The sequence below is a fragment of the Vicugna pacos genome, chromosome 13, assembly GCF_048564905.1.
Source record: "Vicugna pacos chromosome 13, VicPac4, whole genome shotgun sequence".
Taxonomy (NCBI): Eukaryota; Metazoa; Chordata; class Mammalia; order Artiodactyla; family Camelidae; genus Vicugna; species Vicugna pacos.
Window position 1 is genome coordinate 42,454,686 of NC_132999.1, and position 17,350 is coordinate 42,472,035.

The 17,350-nt window shown below is 42.9% G+C and overlaps 1 protein-coding gene across 7 annotated transcripts in view; it reads left to right on the forward strand.

The window, feature by feature from the left end:
* KIAA0319L (KIAA0319 like) overlaps nt 1-17,350 on the forward strand; it is a 90,763-nt gene that overhangs the window by 64,691 nt on the left and 8,722 nt on the right. For all 7 annotated transcript variants that reach the window (XM_072974814.1, XM_072974812.1, XM_015246482.3 and 4 more), the window contains exons 10-18: nt 3,208-3,436; nt 4,657-4,780; nt 5,397-5,529; nt 7,280-7,428; nt 8,477-8,628; nt 8,996-9,134; nt 10,656-10,815; nt 15,934-16,076; nt 16,935-17,057. In XM_072974814.1, coding sequence (XP_072830915.1) covers nt 3,208-3,436; nt 4,657-4,780; nt 5,397-5,529; nt 7,280-7,428; nt 8,477-8,628; nt 8,996-9,134; nt 10,656-10,815; nt 15,934-16,076; nt 16,935-17,057 — 1,352 coding nt within the window. The remainder of the gene's footprint in view (nt 1-3,207; nt 3,437-4,656; nt 4,781-5,396; nt 5,530-7,279; nt 7,429-8,476; nt 8,629-8,995; nt 9,135-10,655; nt 10,816-15,933; nt 16,077-16,934; nt 17,058-17,350) is intronic.

Below are 17,350 nucleotides of genomic sequence, written 5' to 3' on the forward strand. Positions count from 1 at the left end.
CTATAGATTGGTTGGTAATATAGCCTTTGGTTCCATTGGTTCTTTGAGTCATGTAGTGATTGTGGTTTAGCAGTGGTAAGTTTTTAGGACAAAGATCCTTGCACAATACATCAGGATCCACCACAGTTAATCCTCAAAGCCTTACTTGGCATATACCCAAACTTTTTTTTTTTTAAGCATTTTTGTCAATAAGTGAAAGGGCCCATCTTCCTTTGCCTTTTCTCAGGAAAAATCTAGAAGGAATCTATTCTCATATTATCTCTTCTCTTTGGGAAATGCTTCCTTAACTTATAATATCTCAGAATCTTTACTTTTGACTAGTGGTTTATTTGAATATGATTTGTAGGATCTTTCTGTGTCAGGGATTTTTGGAGAATTTGATTCAAAGTCAGTCTTTTTGGAAACTGGTGTTGACATTCTATATTGTAATTAATAAGAGTGATTAACAGAGGCTGACTCTAGAGTAATCCCCTTTATATTTGCATTATTCTTTGTATGTTACAAGGCACTTGTACATGAGTGTCATATAAACACCATGTGTGCACTGTGCTATCCTCATTTTACATCTGAGAACATTGAGGCTCAGTGTATTTACTAACTTCTCTGCGGTCACACAGCCAAAACTGAAATGCAGATTTTCTAACTCCGAGTCAGGGCCCATTCTACTCTTCTCTTTGACTTGATCCATAAGTGTTTTGTTTATGCTTCCCTGAATACCCTTCTCAATCTGTTGGAGTTCTGCCTATCTTTAAAGACTTCTTCAGTTTTCTGCGAGACTTTCTGAGATCCCACCAGGGAGGAGAGAATATGTCTCTCCTCTTTCCCTTTTGTGCTCAGTGCCTCTATGTGGCGCCTGCCGAGGCATAACAGCTTGTTCATGGGTGTCCATCTTCTCCACTGGATCTGAGATTAATCACGTTTTAGACACTGTCAGGGACACAGCGATAAATGTCCTAGCACAGCATCTACCATTTAAATAAATACACAAGTTCTGACTCAGCAGCACTCTCACTGACTCAAGACTTACAGGAATTAAAGGTAGCTGCCACTGCAACAAGGTAGGAGCCTTCTCATTGCCTTAAAATGGAAATGTGAGTTGGTTTTTACCTTAGATTTCTAATGCAGGAATTTTAACATTTATGGAATTTAGCCTGTGTCACATTGATCCTTTTTGAAATAGTACCAATAATAGCTGCTGCTTCTTGAACATTAACTAGTGGTTAGTGTTGTGTGACCTCTTTGTACACAGTAGCTCATTTAATATCCTTGTAGCTGGTATTACAATTACTCTTATCTTACAGGTGAATAAATTTAAGTACAAAAAGGTTAAGTAACTTGCCCAAGGACAGACAGGCTGTCTGACTCCAGAGTCTTAAGCTTTTTTTTTTTTTCATTTTTTTTATTGAGTTATAGTCATTTTACAATGTTGTGTCAATTTCCAGCATAGAGCACAATTTTTCAGTTATTCATGAACATACACATATTCATTGTCACATTTTTTTGATGTGAGCTACCACAAGATCTTGTATATATTTATTTCCCTGTGCTATACAGTATAATCTTGTTTATCTATTGTACATATGCCTGTCAGTATCTGCAAATTTCGAACTCCCAGTCTGTCTTAAGCTTTTAACCATAGTGTTAACCTAGAGTGTTTTAGGTGGGTGGGGTATTGGGAGTTATTCTTTTTATCTAAGCCTCAATTCATGAAATGACGGGATTGGATTTGATAAACATTAAGGTCCAATCTGTTTGATTCCACTTACCTTTTCTTTTCCCCTATGTGGCAGTGGCCTCAACCCTGTGGTCAGCTGCTGTCTGGTTCCAGGATTCTTACATACAAGCCAGGGACTGTTTGAGGTGAAAATCAGAGTAATGGGCTGCTGCCATTTTGCCATCTGTCTGTAATTTGTTTTTGTTCCGAACTAAGAGACAAATAGGATATGTTAAAAAAAAAAAAACAAACCTGTGAAAACAGAGAAACTGGAAAAAGAGGAAAACTTCTATGGATTTTTCTTTTTCAGATGTTTGCTGATTTGTGCATGTCTAGGTATCTGATGTTTTTGTGCTCTTTTTCTAAAGGCTCTAATCCCAAAAAATCCCCTTTAAGACCATAGGTAAAAGGTGAGACTGTGGGATAAAATTCCACAGATGTCTGACTCTTTCTGTGGCTGGTGGTGATATAACACCACATAAACAAACGACATGTCTTTTCTATGCTTTTCCTCTTTCTGTCAGCAAAATGGAAGGAGCCCAAACCTCCTTGCTTGCTTATGCTCACATTTTGAGGTGGCAAGAGAAGCTTTAGGCTGTTCAGCTGGAAGGCATCATTTAGGTAAAAGCCTGCTCTTATAAATGAACATTTTTTTTTCCTCTTGCAAATCATCTTTCACACTGCCACAAACTGTGGGACTGTTGCGTAGGAGAATTCATTTCCATCTAAGGCTCCTGTCTTACTGGAGCCAGCCCTCCTGGTCAATCCTAGAGGCTGTCTGCCTGGGAAGTCCATTCTCGTGCTGTGTACACAGCCAAAACAGGATGATGGGAGGAGAGTCTGCTGCAGTCAGAGCTTGCTTTATTTAGTGTAGCATTGTTGAGCCCCATAGGAATAGAGGCCAGAGACTATCACTTCTTAAGACGTGGTTCTAGGCTTTGGAATCAGAGCATCTTGGCTCACCATGTAGCTCCAGGCAGGTTCGTTAGCCTTTCTAAGCCTCCTGTAAAGTGAGATTGATGATACCTATTCTTTGATTGCTGTGAGGGCCCGATCAGACAGTGGGACCTTGCAGAGGTCCCAGCCACCGACACATGCAGGCAGCGGAGCAAAATGGTGCTAAAGTATATTGCCCGGATTCAGATCCTGACTCCACTACTTTCAAGCTTTCAAGCTTGGGCAAGTTACTTTACTTCTCTCTGTCTCAGTCTCCCCACATACGTAAGGAGTAAAATGGAGATAGTACTTTAGAGAGCTATTGTAAGGACTGAATACAATATAAAGCACCTAGCAGTGTCTGGCACACAGTAAACCCTCAGTCAGTGTTAGCGTCTAGTATTACTCTACCTTTCCAAAAGGAATAGGTAAGAATTGGTTACCAGTTGGTAACCCTGTCACCTTGGTATTTTTCAGCCTCAATTTTCAGTTCTCTCATGTTTATTCCTCTTTCCTTAAGCACATCCCTGACTGCACTCCCCTCTCTGCCCTGATAGCTTAACTGTAGTAGACTCTGATGGAGCTACCAACTCTACCACTGCAAGCCTGACAGTGAACAAGGCCGTGGATTACCCCCCTGTGGCCAACGCAGGCCCCAACCAAGTGATCACTCTGCCCCAGAACTCCATCACCCTCTTTGGGAATCAGAGCACCGATGATCACGGCATTGCCAGCTATGAGTGGTCACTCAGCCCAAGCAGCAAAGGGAAAGTGATGGAGATGCAGGTAGGAGGGAATGGTTTCTGTCTTTTCTTGCCCAGGGGAATTAGAGCTACTGGGCTGGGTCACCCATCCAAGGATTATTTTTGCTCCGTTTTAATTACCAAAGTCAGATTTGTGCATAGAACATTTGAATTTTTAAAAAACATCTAGAAAGTTTGAGGCCTTTAGTTAACACATTAACAAAAACCTTTATCTTAAACGTTTAGTATTAGAGGAAAAGACTAGGGTGCAGATCTTAGTGAGTTCTTTTACATATTGGAGGAGCTTGCCTGATTAGATGGTGAGCATCTTCTCCCTGGAGGTATTTAAGAGGAGACTAGGTCTGTCACCAGGCAGGTAATATAAATAAATAAAGAAAACTGGATGGGTCTATGGTGAGCCAGAGGATGTAAGCCCGGACTGAAGGGGTCAGCTGCCCCTCAGGTCCAGCTCATTGTTGTCACATTGGAGTATGGCCCCAGTGTTACTAGATCCTCTAGCTTTTCAAGAAATCTAGACCTTTATATGTAATTTTCCAACTTTTGAGACGCTAAGGCCTCATAAATGTCTGCAAGCTGTATTCAGCCCAGAAGCTGCCAGATTTTGCCTGCTGTTCTAAAGGAAGTTCCTGCATTGGCAGTTTGCTCTAAATTATTTATAATGTTCCTTCTGACACTCAGGAGTCTATGTTTCAGATTTGAGGCATGATAAAACTCACATTTCACCTGGCTTTAGTTTAAGTATTATGTTAGGTTTTTCTGCTTACAGATTGTGTACAAACCTTTAAGGGGACAGTGTGGCATTACATAGCATCTTGAGTTGTTGCTGCCATGTTTATTGAGGCAGCTTTGTTAGAATCACACTGTATGGCCTCAGTAGGAAGAACATTGTTTTTAAAATTGTGTTATTTTATTATATGTTCATGGTCTTCTTTCTGGCTTGTGTCAGAGAGAGACTGATCTTGGTTATCTCTACATTTGCCTGTACCCTCCTTCCTTGTGAGAGCTCTGACTGTATCTGGAACTGCTACTGTGTCAGGGAGGGTTGTTCTCTTGAAGGGGGAAACTTAACAAGATGTCCCACAGTGTCTGATTCAGCATTCACTACTTATGTTGAATTGGGCAATAATAGCCCAGCCTAGGTTTAGAAAACTGGGTAAATCATTTAAGTGAGAGTAGGACTTACTGTATGATGTTACAGTTCTGGGAGTCTGCTTTTCCACTTGTCTGTATTTATTTACCCAGGGTGTTAGAACACCAACCCTGCAGCTGTCTGCCATGCAGGAAGGAGACTACACTTACCAGCTCACAGTGACTGACACAATTGGACAGCAGGCCACCGCTCAAGTGACTGTTATTGTGCAGCCTGGTAAGTTCCAGCCTTGTGGTGCAGGCTCTTCTGTTGGCTGGTCCCTTGAACCTTGGGGAAGAAGAGGGCTCAGGTTCTGATCTGTATGAGGATAGAAGTGGGAGGTACCAATTTGTGGAGCCCCTGCAATTTCTGGTGTCCGTTCCCCTAGGGTTTTCTTCATAGCAAAAGAGAAGGAGCACGTCACAGTGTCAGCTTGTGCCCTTGTTCTTTGCTAGTTATTGTGCCTTTGAGGGGATCTAGCAGATAAGAGTCTCTACCATCCCAAATCCTACCAAGTCCTTTAAGGGCCAGCTTAAAGCCCACTTCCTCAAGAAGGCCCTGCCTTATCTCTCAGACCCTTTCATTTGAATGCTTATGACAGTATATTTCAAATTTAGCACGGAATTGTAACTTCATTATATTCTGCCATGTTCTTTCAGAATCATTTCATATGTTTCAGTCTTATATTCTTAATTGTGAACTCCCTGACCATACCCGTATCTCCCACAGTATCTGACAGTTCTGTGGGTGGAGAAGCAGAGTCCTTGTGGCTTCTAGAGTGTATGTCCCAGTTGGTTCCTCTCCTTTCCCAGCTGGACTGCCTGCTTTTGACCTCCAAGTCTCTGTCTTCTAGAAAACAACAAGCCTCCACAGGCAGATGCAGGCCCAGATAAAGAGCTGACTCTTCCCGTGGATAGCACAACCCTGGATGGCAGCAAAAGCTCAGACGATCAGAAAATTATCTCATATCTCTGGGAAAAAACACAGTGAGTATTGACACAAAACCCTTATGTATGCAATAGCTCCAGACCTTTGCAGGGCAAAGTTTTACTTGCTTCTGTGATTTTACTTACTTACTCTTACTAGCTTTCAAGAGGGGTGACTGAGAAAGAAATGTTTGCAATCCAAACTTCAACTCTAATAAAATGATATAAAATAATTTTTGATAGAAAAAAAAAAGCTTACCATCAGCTGTCCCCAGGTAGTACTTTGTGGTCCTGGTGCTTTTACAGGTACAATCCATCTGCTGAAATGCATAGTTTAATTACACTTAAGAGGCAGGATGGAAGGGGTAATGGAGCAGAAAAATACTGTTGCTCAAAATTAACTGGGTAAGGCTGGCAGGGGGGATGGGGCAGAGCAGCTATTAAGGAGAATTGAAAATTCATCTGCAAGATGAAAGCATTACACGGTTATTGTTTCCTTGAAGACACCATTTACCATTTATATTAGCCAGAGGCCAAAGGCAGGAACCAAAATAATACTAATTAAATTGGAATTACCTAATCGAACCATTCCTGGTTCTCACAGTTTCTTTCAGCTCCTTTAAACCATAACAAATGGAACTCAAATTATATGCAGGATTCAACAGGAAGCAAAAGAATTCCAAGGAAGATTTAAAAGCATTCTCAATTTTCAAAGGTAGCGACCACAGGACAGACTGGGATTTTTGTTTTTGTTTTTGACTAAGGCATTAGAGATGGGTGGGGAGGGGCTGTAATTTGACTTGAAAAACCACTTGACTTATGATTGGTGAGTTGGAGTCTAGAAATTATTTTCCTTAGTTCTTGTTTCTTTCGGAAAACCTAATTTTCCTCAACCCAGCATGTTTTAATTATGATTGTTGAAGATATGGCTGTTAAACCTTTTAGGTGAGTTTTACTGGTGTTTTTACAGCAGAAATGATGCTTAGCATAGCTTCTTGGAGAAATCTGTTTCAAGAGGGGCTGCTAGGGTCAGGGTTATTCATTTAAACAGCAAAACAACACAGAGCAAAACCTGGGAATCTGTAGATTTCTGTGATTGTCCTGTAGTGTTAAGGAAAGCTCTGAGGCATTTTGATCCTTGAGGAGGGTCTGTCTGGTGTGTGCAGTGTTGTGTCTGGATGTTGGCACAGAGCTCACTCCTCTGCTGCCGGCTGCTGTGTGAGGCCACAGTGGGGAAGGAAGGATGTGGGGTGTCCTGGGTCCTCTGTGATTCTGTCCAGGAGCTGGGGGGAGTTTTGCTTATAGAGCTGCTAAGAAGAGGATGGTTTTACCCTGAGAGTTCCTCTGCAGCCTTGGCCCATTTCCTTTCCCCGACTTCTCAGCAGGAGGGAGCTTGGCATGCGTTTTGCTTCTTTGCTGGCAAGAGCTGAACCAACTACTGGGCCAGAAATGCTGTTCAGAAACATCACTCTTAAATCATTCTTTTGATCAAAGACCTGCTCAGAGCACTTTCTTCCTTTTACAAACTGGAACAGCAAAGGGTTTGAATGTTCTAGAAGCTCTTGCAAAGGATAAGGCTATATGCGTTTGAAAGCTGGTGAATTGAATTTTCTGATCAGCAGGTAGCATGTATTTTGGGGTCAAATATCACTCTGTCCAAATGGAGTATTTTTAAACATGCCCTCTCAAGGTCTGGGAAACAATAGTTCGGGTCTTAGTTGAGGCAATAATTGTCCGTTCCTGCTGAGTCAGGGACAGGGGAACAACAGACAGGTACAACTCCACCCTCTTATTTTCTCTCTTTGTCCAGGGGGCCTGACGGGGTACAGCTGGAGAATGCTAACAGCAGTGTTGCCACTGTGGCTGGGCTGCAAGTGGGAACCTACGTGTTCACCTTGACTGTCAAAGATGAGAGGAACCTGCAAAGCCAGAGCTCTGTGAATGTCATTGTCAAAGAAGGTACCTTACTGTCTCGAGTTGGTGCAGCAGCCTCTGGGTCAGATAACTGAAGAATCCATCATCTCGTTTGGCTGCAGAAATTGATTAGAGACAAAGGGTGGGAAAGAAAGTTGAGGGTAAGGGCATGTGTTAGTTGCTTTTCTAAAACAGCCTTTAAATTGAGAGTGACTATAAGGTGAATTTTAACTTCTTGTTTTCCCTCCCTCACTCTCTTCCTTCTCAATTAAATAAGGAAAGAATTAAAGTTTTTTTTCCTTTGCACTTTTATTTTGCCTTTGCTGCTAAAACCTGGGGTTTCTGTGACTCTCCCACTTGCTACAGTGACACCTGCTGTCAGACTTTAGAATGACTGCCCTGCATTGTGTCTTCCTATGGTCATCCTAGGAGCCTGCACGCTGAGGCCAACTTAACAAAAGTGGATGGTTTGCAGCATGGTGATCAGTGATGGTCTTGGGAGAGGACTAAAAGCTGATAGTAGGAAAAACTATCAGATATGCGGATGATGTCAGACAGTATACTGAGCTCAGAGAATATAGAGCACACACTGAGTAAACAAAGCTGCAGGTGGGGCCCAGGATAAGAAAAGAGTCTCTCTCTCTCTCTCTCTCTCTTTTCTCTATTAAATGCTAAGAAAGGAGTCTAAAAAGATGTTCAGAGACTAATACCGTAAGTCATACTTTGAAGAGAATTTGTGGTATTAGCTGGATGAAGTCCGAACTTCAAGCCTTCGTTTTCAATCACCATATTCCCCCAAAGCAGAGAAGTGGACTCCTTTTGGGGAGGCTGCTGTGAGAACACAAGCGGAAACCATGCTTGTCCGCTCTATTGTACACTGTCAGGAGAACATTTCTCCGGGTGGAACTGGAGCCTCAGGACCTGCTGCCCTGGTAGCTTTAAATATATACTGTTAGTTGCTGGCATGGATACGCATTTAAAACAGTTCTCCATTCCAGATGTTTTTGATATTTAATTTCCTCATAAGCATCATGAAGAATCATTCCTTCTTTTTCTGAATGTTACATTATTTCAATGGTTTCTCTTTGGTTAGAAATAAACAAACCACCTCTAGCCAAGATAACTGGGAATGTGGTGATTACCTTGCCCACGGACACGGCAGAGTTGGACGGCTCCAAGTCCTCCGATGACAAAGGGATAGTCAGCTACCTCTGGACTCGAGATGAGGGGAGCCCAGCAGCAGGGGTAAGTGTGCCAGGAGGTGGTGAGCCACGCAGGTCAAGGTGGTGAGATGGGAGAGGAGGCTGAGCCAGACATCCAGTTATCTATTTTAACTAAGTGGTCTCTTGGGTCAAACCTGGATTGCTCTCTGAAATCCAGGGTGGTTAAATGACTTGCCTAGGGTCACCCCTCAAGCTGGCATGGGACAAAATGTGATTCTCTTCCCTGATCCTAGTGGCTGTGGGCTGTAGTGCCATCACAGAGCAGGAACTGCCCCAGGTCGAAGCTGTCCAGCCCAGAGCGGGGCTTAGTTATGATAGAAGCAGCAGCTGACTCCACGGTAGGAGTGTGGATCTGTCCTGCAACATAGCCATGTTGTTCAACCCCACAGGAGGTGTTAAATCATTCCGACCACCACCCTGTCCTCTTTCTTTCCAACCTGATCGAGGGAACCTACACATTTCACCTGAAAGTGACTGATGCGAAGGGTGAGAGTGACACAGACCGGACCACTGTGGAGGTGAAACCTGGTGAGTTCATTTAGAAGGAGACGGAGTGGAGCTGCTGGATCAGCCAAGCAGGGCCTCGATCCAGAGACCCTTCCCCCTGCATGTTCAGAGCCAGATAGCATATCCAGCTTAAAAAAAAACCCTAGATCTCCCAAACCGAGAACTCCTTAAAGGTTGTCTGTTCCAAGACCTCGCCTACCCATTCAGGAGTTCAGACCCCCCCCCACCCCCCATCTCAGATGAAGAAATAGAAACTCAGAGAGAGCAGGGCTTGCTCAGCTTCACACAGCAATTGTGTCAGAGCCAGGCCTTTCTGCCCCTACTCCAGCACTTTTTCCCCTCTGTGTGACTGATGAGAGAGGGCTCAGGGTGCTTTGGGAATCTGAGCTCAGGAATAACTTGAGTCATGATGTCCCGTCAGCACCCAGATGCAGAAAACAATTTATTTTTGTAAGTTGAGCCTCAGGCTTTATCTGACAACCCAGGGAAGGTAAAGTAAGTGATGTCTTTTATATTTTTCAGATTTGCAGAAATAAAATTTCCTTCTTAAATAGAACCATGTTTTTGTTTTGTTTCAAGGCTAATTTGGTATTAGGGAGGAAGAGAACACAGGGTGAGGTAGAGCTTTATAAATTCCTGAGCATCTGATGAGAAGGTATATTAACTTTAAACCTACTGTTTATTATGTAGGCCGAGTTCATGTCTCAGATAGGAAGGGATCTTGGCAGGTCTTCCAATCCTTGTCCTACCTCTATGAAGGACAACAGCCAAGACACTATAACATCTCTTCTGTGTTTAAAATCAGATCACAGATAGTCTCAGATTATGTAACTTATACTTCAGAACGGGCAAATGGTGCATCCAAGTATGTGAATAAGGCGTTCTGAATAGTCACTTTTTACTACCAAGTGTAGAGCAATCTTTAGGACATAATCTGAAGTAAAACACAGTGGTCTCACGGTTCTAGAGCTGTGAAAACATCATGTGCTGTGATGTTTTAAGGAAATCCTTGTTTCTTGGCTGCCTGGATTTCCTTTGTGTTTACAGTTTTCAAACCTGTAAGGGCAGATGCATTCCCCTTACTGATATGATAGTTGAGATGGAAATTTTCCCTCCCATTGTTTTAGACAAAGGACAGCAAGTCACTGAAAATCAGATTGGATCAGAAGAAATCGCTAGATATCTCCAGTTGGCCTGAGAGTTGAGCAAAACCAATTGGGTAGAGGCTTTTAAAACAAACCTTGAAGTGTTTCTCTTTTCCCCACTCCCTTCACTAAACCCTATCTTTTTGGCCTGGTCCCCAGCACATGTGTAGTAATTCTCAGGTCGATATAGAGACCAGGAATGCTTCCGAAGCTCTCCAAGGCAGCCCAATTGCATTTGTAGGAGTAATTCACTATTGTGCCTTTCCATTTGAAGGAGATCAGTTGTTTTTCCAAATGTTCTCACTACTTTCTCTCCTGGGCCAAAACAAATGCACAATGGCAGGTCTATGTTAACCCTCCTACTTCTAAAGCCATGACTGATCCACATGCTTTCCAGATCCCAGGAAAAACAACCTGGTGGAGATCATCTTGGATGTCAACGTCAGTCAGCTAACTGAGAGGCTGAAGGGGATGTTCATCCGCCAGATTGGGGTCCTCCTGGGGGTGCTGGATTCCGACATCATTGTGCAAAAGATTCAGCCGTACACGGAGCAGAGGTAGCTGGGCAATGTATGGGGGGAGAAAAGGAGAGACCAGGGTTCCCCTGGGCTTCTTGATTGAGCTAAGAAATAGTGTGGTTAGATAGAGAAGGGTGGGCTCTCTGATTAGGAACCTCTCATGGTGTCCATTTCTTTAATGAACTTTCCTAGTACGGGTCAGGTGCTCTGTACTAGACACTGCACAGGGTACAAGGTCAGAAGAGGTCTGTGACGTTTGAAGACCATAGTCTAGTAGGGGAGATAAGCAAGTAAACATAAAATATCAGTACAGAGTGGATTTGACAGAATGAGTGTTATTGTAACCAGGTAGGGTAGGGGGGCCCCGGAGAAAGAGAACCAGGCATGGCTTTCTTGACATAAGAGAAGCCATTTTTGGTCCAAGCCGTTTTGTGATCTAAGCCTGGCCACAATGCTTGCCCTTGAACAGGTCTCAGTAATAAATGATCTTAAAAGAACAAAAGAATGTGGGAAAAGATGACTCTTATCGGCAAGAGAAGTAACAGTAGCAAAAATAATAAGTCAGTTGTAAAGCCTCCCAGTTTTGTTTTGATAGTAAAGATTAGCCTCAAGTACTCAACCATCAGATCAACTGGAACCAAAGGAATGATGGTATTGACCTTTTCTGATCCTCATGACTTCAATCAGCTAAAGCTTGACTCTTTTGACCTTTGTCCCAATTCTGTGCTGAGTTCTCTGCTCAAGCCTTCATGAATATGCATGTGCCCTTAGTGTAAAACGTTCCCGGTTTTGCTGTTCGGGGAGACACTGCTTTGGGAAAGATCCCAGGTGTTCTCCTTACTTGCCCCAAATGATAAATCCTTCCTTCTCCCCATCTTTGGCTTAGTTGTGTCTTTTGGCTCAACACCCACCAAGAGGCAAACCCAGGTTTCAAGTAACACTATCATGGAGATACAGAGGCAAGAGTAATGAATTCTTCCGGGAGGGTTGGGGTTGAGGTGGTCCAGAGATTTTTACAGGAGTAAAGCTTGCACTGATCAAGTGTAGGAGGACTGGGAGCAAATTCAGAGTAGGAGAACAGCGTGGACAATGGTTCTGTGGTATGAAAGTACAAAGTTTCTCTGGAAGAAGTCCTTTGGTTCAGAGCACTTCCTGGGCTCTAGGATATGGTGGAACATTGGCTGTGTAGACTGAGAACAGTCATAAGCAAGCCAAGCAGTTTGGTTTCAATAGTTTGGATTGGAGGACTCAAGTCAGTTTGTTTGAAGTTTTTGTTTGTTTTGTTTCTGAAGCAAGGGTATTTAGATAGGTTTTTTTGTTTTTTGTTTTTGTTTTGGGGGGTGTGGAAGATCAGTAGTGTGGAGGCTAGACTAAGATAGGGAAAGACCAAAGACTGGGAAACTGACCAGGAAGCTTTTGGATTAGTCTAGTAAAAAGATGGTAACATCTGAATTGAGGTAGTGGCGATGGAAATGGCAGAAGAAAAGAGAAAATCAAAAGAAATTCAGAAGTAAATCAATAGGACTTGGTGATCTTTGGAAATGGAAGTGAGGGAGGCATCAAATATGAGGCTTTTGGTTTGGATGCCCAGATAGATGGTGAATGCCATTAACTGAGATTATGGATACAGTTTTGAAGAAAAGATAATGAGTTCAGTTTTCACTACTGAATTTGGGGTTTCTTATGAGTTACATGGGGAGTTGTTTCATCAGATAATAGCAAATACAGGCTGGAACTTGAGATGAAAGGAAAGGCTAGAGATAGGGAGTCATTGCATATAGGCAGGAGTCAAAGCTGTGAGGACGGATGAGTTACACTTAGGGCGTGTCAAGAGGGTTGAGGACAGAGCTCTGGAGAAAGCAGTATTTCATGAGGAGGCAAAGAAAGAAGAGCCAGCAAGGGAAACTAAGAAACAGCAGTCAGAGAGGTGGGAAGGAAACCAGGTGGGAGTGGGCTGCTGGAGATTAAGGGACAAGCTGGCAGTAGGGGGGCTGCCAGAGGATTCAGGTGCTTCAGAGACAGGTGTAGTGAGAATGCAAAATAGGTTTTTGGATTTGTGATTAGTAGATCATCAGAACTATAGTGAGAGCATTTTAATTAGATGCTGGGAGCAAATTTTTTTCATGGTTTGAGGATATAGAGATGGTAGTATAACACCTCTTTGAAGAGGTTGGTGCTGAAAATAATATTGGAGATGAGCTCAAAAGAATACGTCTTTTTAATTGAAGTATGGTTGATTTACAATGTTGTGTTAGTTTCTGATGTACAGCATAGTGATTCAGTTATACACACACATATATTTATTCTTTTTCATAATAGATTATTATATGTTGAATATAGTTGCCTGTGCTATACAGGAGGACCTTGTTGTTTATCCTGTGTATAGCAGTGTGTATCTGCTAATCCCAAACTCCTAATTTATCCCTCCCCTCCTTTCCCCTTTGGTAACCATAGTTTGTTTTCTATGTCTGTGAGTCTAATTCTGGTTTGTAAATAAGTTCATTTTAACCTTTTTTTTTTTTTAGATTCCACATATAAGTGATATCATATGATATTCGTCTTTCTGTCTGACTTACTTCACTTAATATGATAATCTCTAGGTCCATCCATTTTGCTGCAAATGGCATTAGTTCATTCTTTTTTATGGCTGAGTAGTATTTCATTGTGTGTATATATATTATATATCAATAATTAATAATATCATTAATTATATTACATATAATGTATATAAAGCACAACTTCTTTATCCAGTCATTTGTCAGTGGACATTTAGGTTGCTTCCATGTCTTAGCTATTGTAAATAGTGCAGAGGAAAGGTAGATGGTGGAGATTGGGGAGGCAGGTTGTAATTGGAGGTGGATCTGGGGGGCTTGCTGTGGGCAGAGCAGGAGCACCACTTTCTTTGGAGATAGGAGGAAACAAGGGAAGATCATGGGTGAATTTAGAAGTAGAGGGGATGAAATTTGAGACTGTTGGTACCAACGTCCTGTTTTTTCTCTGAAGTGGAGGCAAAGCCATCTGCTTTCAGGAGGTGAGAGTGAGGTGGGCAGCCTGAAGAAAATGGTAAAGATTGGGAACAGCAGCTCCAGGAAAGGATGCTGGCTTTGAGCAATATTAGATTCTTAGCCAAGGTTAGAGACATGAGGCGAGAGCAGCAATTCCTAACTGGCTGCATAATAGAAGTCACCTGCAGCTTTTATGAACATACTGTTACCCAAGCCTCACCCCCACAGATTATGATTCAGTTGGTCTGGAGTGAGGTCTGGGCACCTAAAATATAAAAACTCCCCGGGTGAATCTAATATGCAATCAGGGTCCACTGGGTCAGAGACAGCATCATGATTAGGACTTTCTTTTTAAGCTCTGCTCAGCAGCCTGGGAGTAGGAACAGGGAAGGTGGCTGCTGGGATCGATCCAAGCTGGTGGGAATTGGCTGTGATGAAACAGTGGAAAGACACTAGCAAGAATGCGGGTTAGAGCATTGTGGAAAGGTTTGCTTGCAGACTTGCCGTCACCGCATCTGGGCACGAGGAAGAGCAAAGCATCACAGTGACTCTGGGTTTCTGGCTTGGCCTGGATTGGCTGAGTTGAGGAATTCTGGAGGAGGATATGATTGGAGGGAGATAGTATATTACGCTGGGAAAGAGCATGGGCCTCACCCCAGGCAGACCTGGCTTCTGAGCCCTGCTCTGTTAGTGGCAGCTCTGTGACAGTGAGCAGGTTACAGTACCTCTCTGAACAATGTTCTTCACTGATGCTAGTACCCACATTGTGGGGTTGTTATTGAAGATTACATAAAATAATGTTTGTGTAAATTCTACCTAATAAAACTGAAAAATGAAAAAAAAAAGATAATGTTTGTGTAGTCCCTAAAACATAATGAGTCAGTTAGTGCTTATTACAAGTTTATCTTGAAACATGTGGGATTTGAGATGCCTGTGGAAGAACCGGGGTAGATAATCTAGTAAGCATTTGCAGATGTAGATTTTGTCACTCAGGAGAGACATGGGGAGAGGAGATAAAGATTTGAGGGTTATTTGTATATAGACAGAAATTGAAACTGTAAGCCTGGATTAGGTAGCTAGGAGAAAATAATGAGACATGGACGACAAATCTTTTATGGAAAAGTTTTGTTTCTTGATTCTGGAGTTCATAATACCCCATTGTTAGCCTCACTGTGCTGCAGGCTTTTAAGTCTTTTATGATAGGGCTTCCCAAACTTTCGTGTCAATCCACACATAGAAGATGATGCTGTTTATATGGCACATTGGGATAAATAGACAGTTAAACTGGAAGCAGCTGGTCCAGGGTCTCTTGGATACCGAGATCCCACACAGCAGCCCTGTGTTCTATGGAGATCGGTATCTGGGGCACACCTGTAAACCCAGTGTGACCCACTGGGAAGTTTCAGTTCCTGAGACTAACATGGAGTCAGGAAGCAGACTGCCAGAAATGGAGGCCAAGGCATAGAGAGCAGGTTTTGTGCCATCCAGATGTGAGTTCAAACATGGTCTGCCTTGGACAGAAGTTGACAGTTAGAAAGCAGAAGGATTCTGGGCATGGGATAACATAACCTTGTACCAGCCACACCATCATGTAGGGTCTGTCTTGTTGCTGTCATAGCAGTGATCATTTTGGCTGTTTTGACCTATGCATAATGCTTTGATCTGTCCAACAATTTACATTTTACAAAGCACTGTGGTTTGTCTCACAGATAAACCAGGCACAAACCCAACAGCACCATACTCTTAGTTGTTAAAAGGTTGACAGCAGGGATGTAGCCATAACCAAATCCCCGTTTTTCTGACCTCTAGTTACCTGTTTGAAATAGATCTTGTTAGCTGGGGCAGCTTGGGGCAGCCTAGGGTTTTTTTAAAAGCCTATACTTTGGAGTCAGACATATCAGGGTTGGGGTTCTGGCTCTGCCATAATTAACTGTGTGACCTTGGGCAAGTTACTTAACCCCTCTGAGCCCCAACATTGTCCTTTGTAAAATGGAGATGATGCTGATAATCCTTTCTCATTGGCTTGCTGTGAAAGAATGTGTGTAATACTTAGCACAGCGTTTGGCACAAACAGAAGGTATTTAGCAAACTGTAGCTTTAACAATAGTTGTTGACAGTTTCAGCTCATTCATACTGTTGTCTGTCTCTGCAGCACCAAGATGGTATTTTTTGTTCAAAATGAGCCTCCCCACCAGATCTTCAAAGGCCATGAGGTGGCAGCGATGCTCAAGAGTGAGCTGCGGAAGCAAAAGGCAGACTTTCTGATATTCAGAGCCCTGGACATCAGTACTGTCAGTGAGTAGATTCTGGGACGCTGGGAATGAAAGCCTGCCCAGGGCCCGTGGCTCACCTGTCAGTCCCCACTGCCCTTGGGCTTCATTTCCTGTCCTCCCACGACAAGGAGGTGATCCCTTGCCTCCACTACCATTATCATGAAGGAGTCTTGACTCATTGTAGAGGTTCTTAACCTGGAGTCCATGGGCCTCTGAGATAATGTTCAGAGAGGCTATGAGTTTGGGAAAAAAATTACATCTTTATTTTCACGAACCTCTAAGTGAAATTCGTTGTTTCTCTTAATCATGAAAATAGGCAACAAACTCCAGTGGTATTAATAGAACGTGTGACTTTAAGGCGATAGAAATCTCAGATGATTTCATTATCCTACTACATGGTGGAATAGCATTTTCACTCGTCACTACTTCAAAAATAGCACCAATTGTTAGACCCACTCCTAGATCTTGTTACTTAATGTTTCAATAAAGACACATACATTATTTTTTAAAATTTTGTTTTCTTAAATAATTCAAAAACGTGGTCAATATAATTGCTTTCTTTTGTAATACTATATGTTTTATTTTGGCAATTAAATTCTTCAGAGAAGGGGGTCTCTGGGCCATGAAAGATTTAGAACTGCTGATTTGGAGAAACAAGCAGAAAGAGTCTGGAATCTTCCTCACTGCTCCAGTTTGATCCAGCCATGATGACAGTAATGGGCACTGTGCCCAGCTGTGCGAGCCTTTGGGGTGGGTCTCCATGAAGTGTCATCACAGGCCATTGAGCAGAGGGTACCTTTGTATCTTCATTAGCCCTAGGAGCTGGTTGTCCCCCGACTCTGGCTCCTGTTGACTTTTTCCCCTTTATTGCTACTTTCAGCGTGCCAGCTGAACTGTTCTGACCATGGTCACTGTGATTCATTCACCAAACGCTGTATCTGTGACCCTTTTTGGATGGAGAATTTCATCAAGGTGCAGCTGAGAGATGGAGATAGCAACTGTGGTGAGTTTTCTGCTTGGCACCGTGTCAGCTGGCTTGGCACTGAGAGTGGCTCTGAGTTGAGTTGGGTGGGTGTTGGTGTTTCCAAGGCAGATGAGCAAGCGAGGAGAAGAACTTTGTGTATTTTCTGTTTGCAGGGGACTTTTACTTCCTTCCTCCACACTTGCTCAAGGTTAGAGGAAAGCTCTGAAGCAGTTGTTTAAGAAGAACCAAGCTTAAATCAGATCAACTGCAAATTGCAGCCTAAGTCAGACGAGCTGCAAGGCCTCCTGTCTTTTTGGGGTGCCTGTGTACTC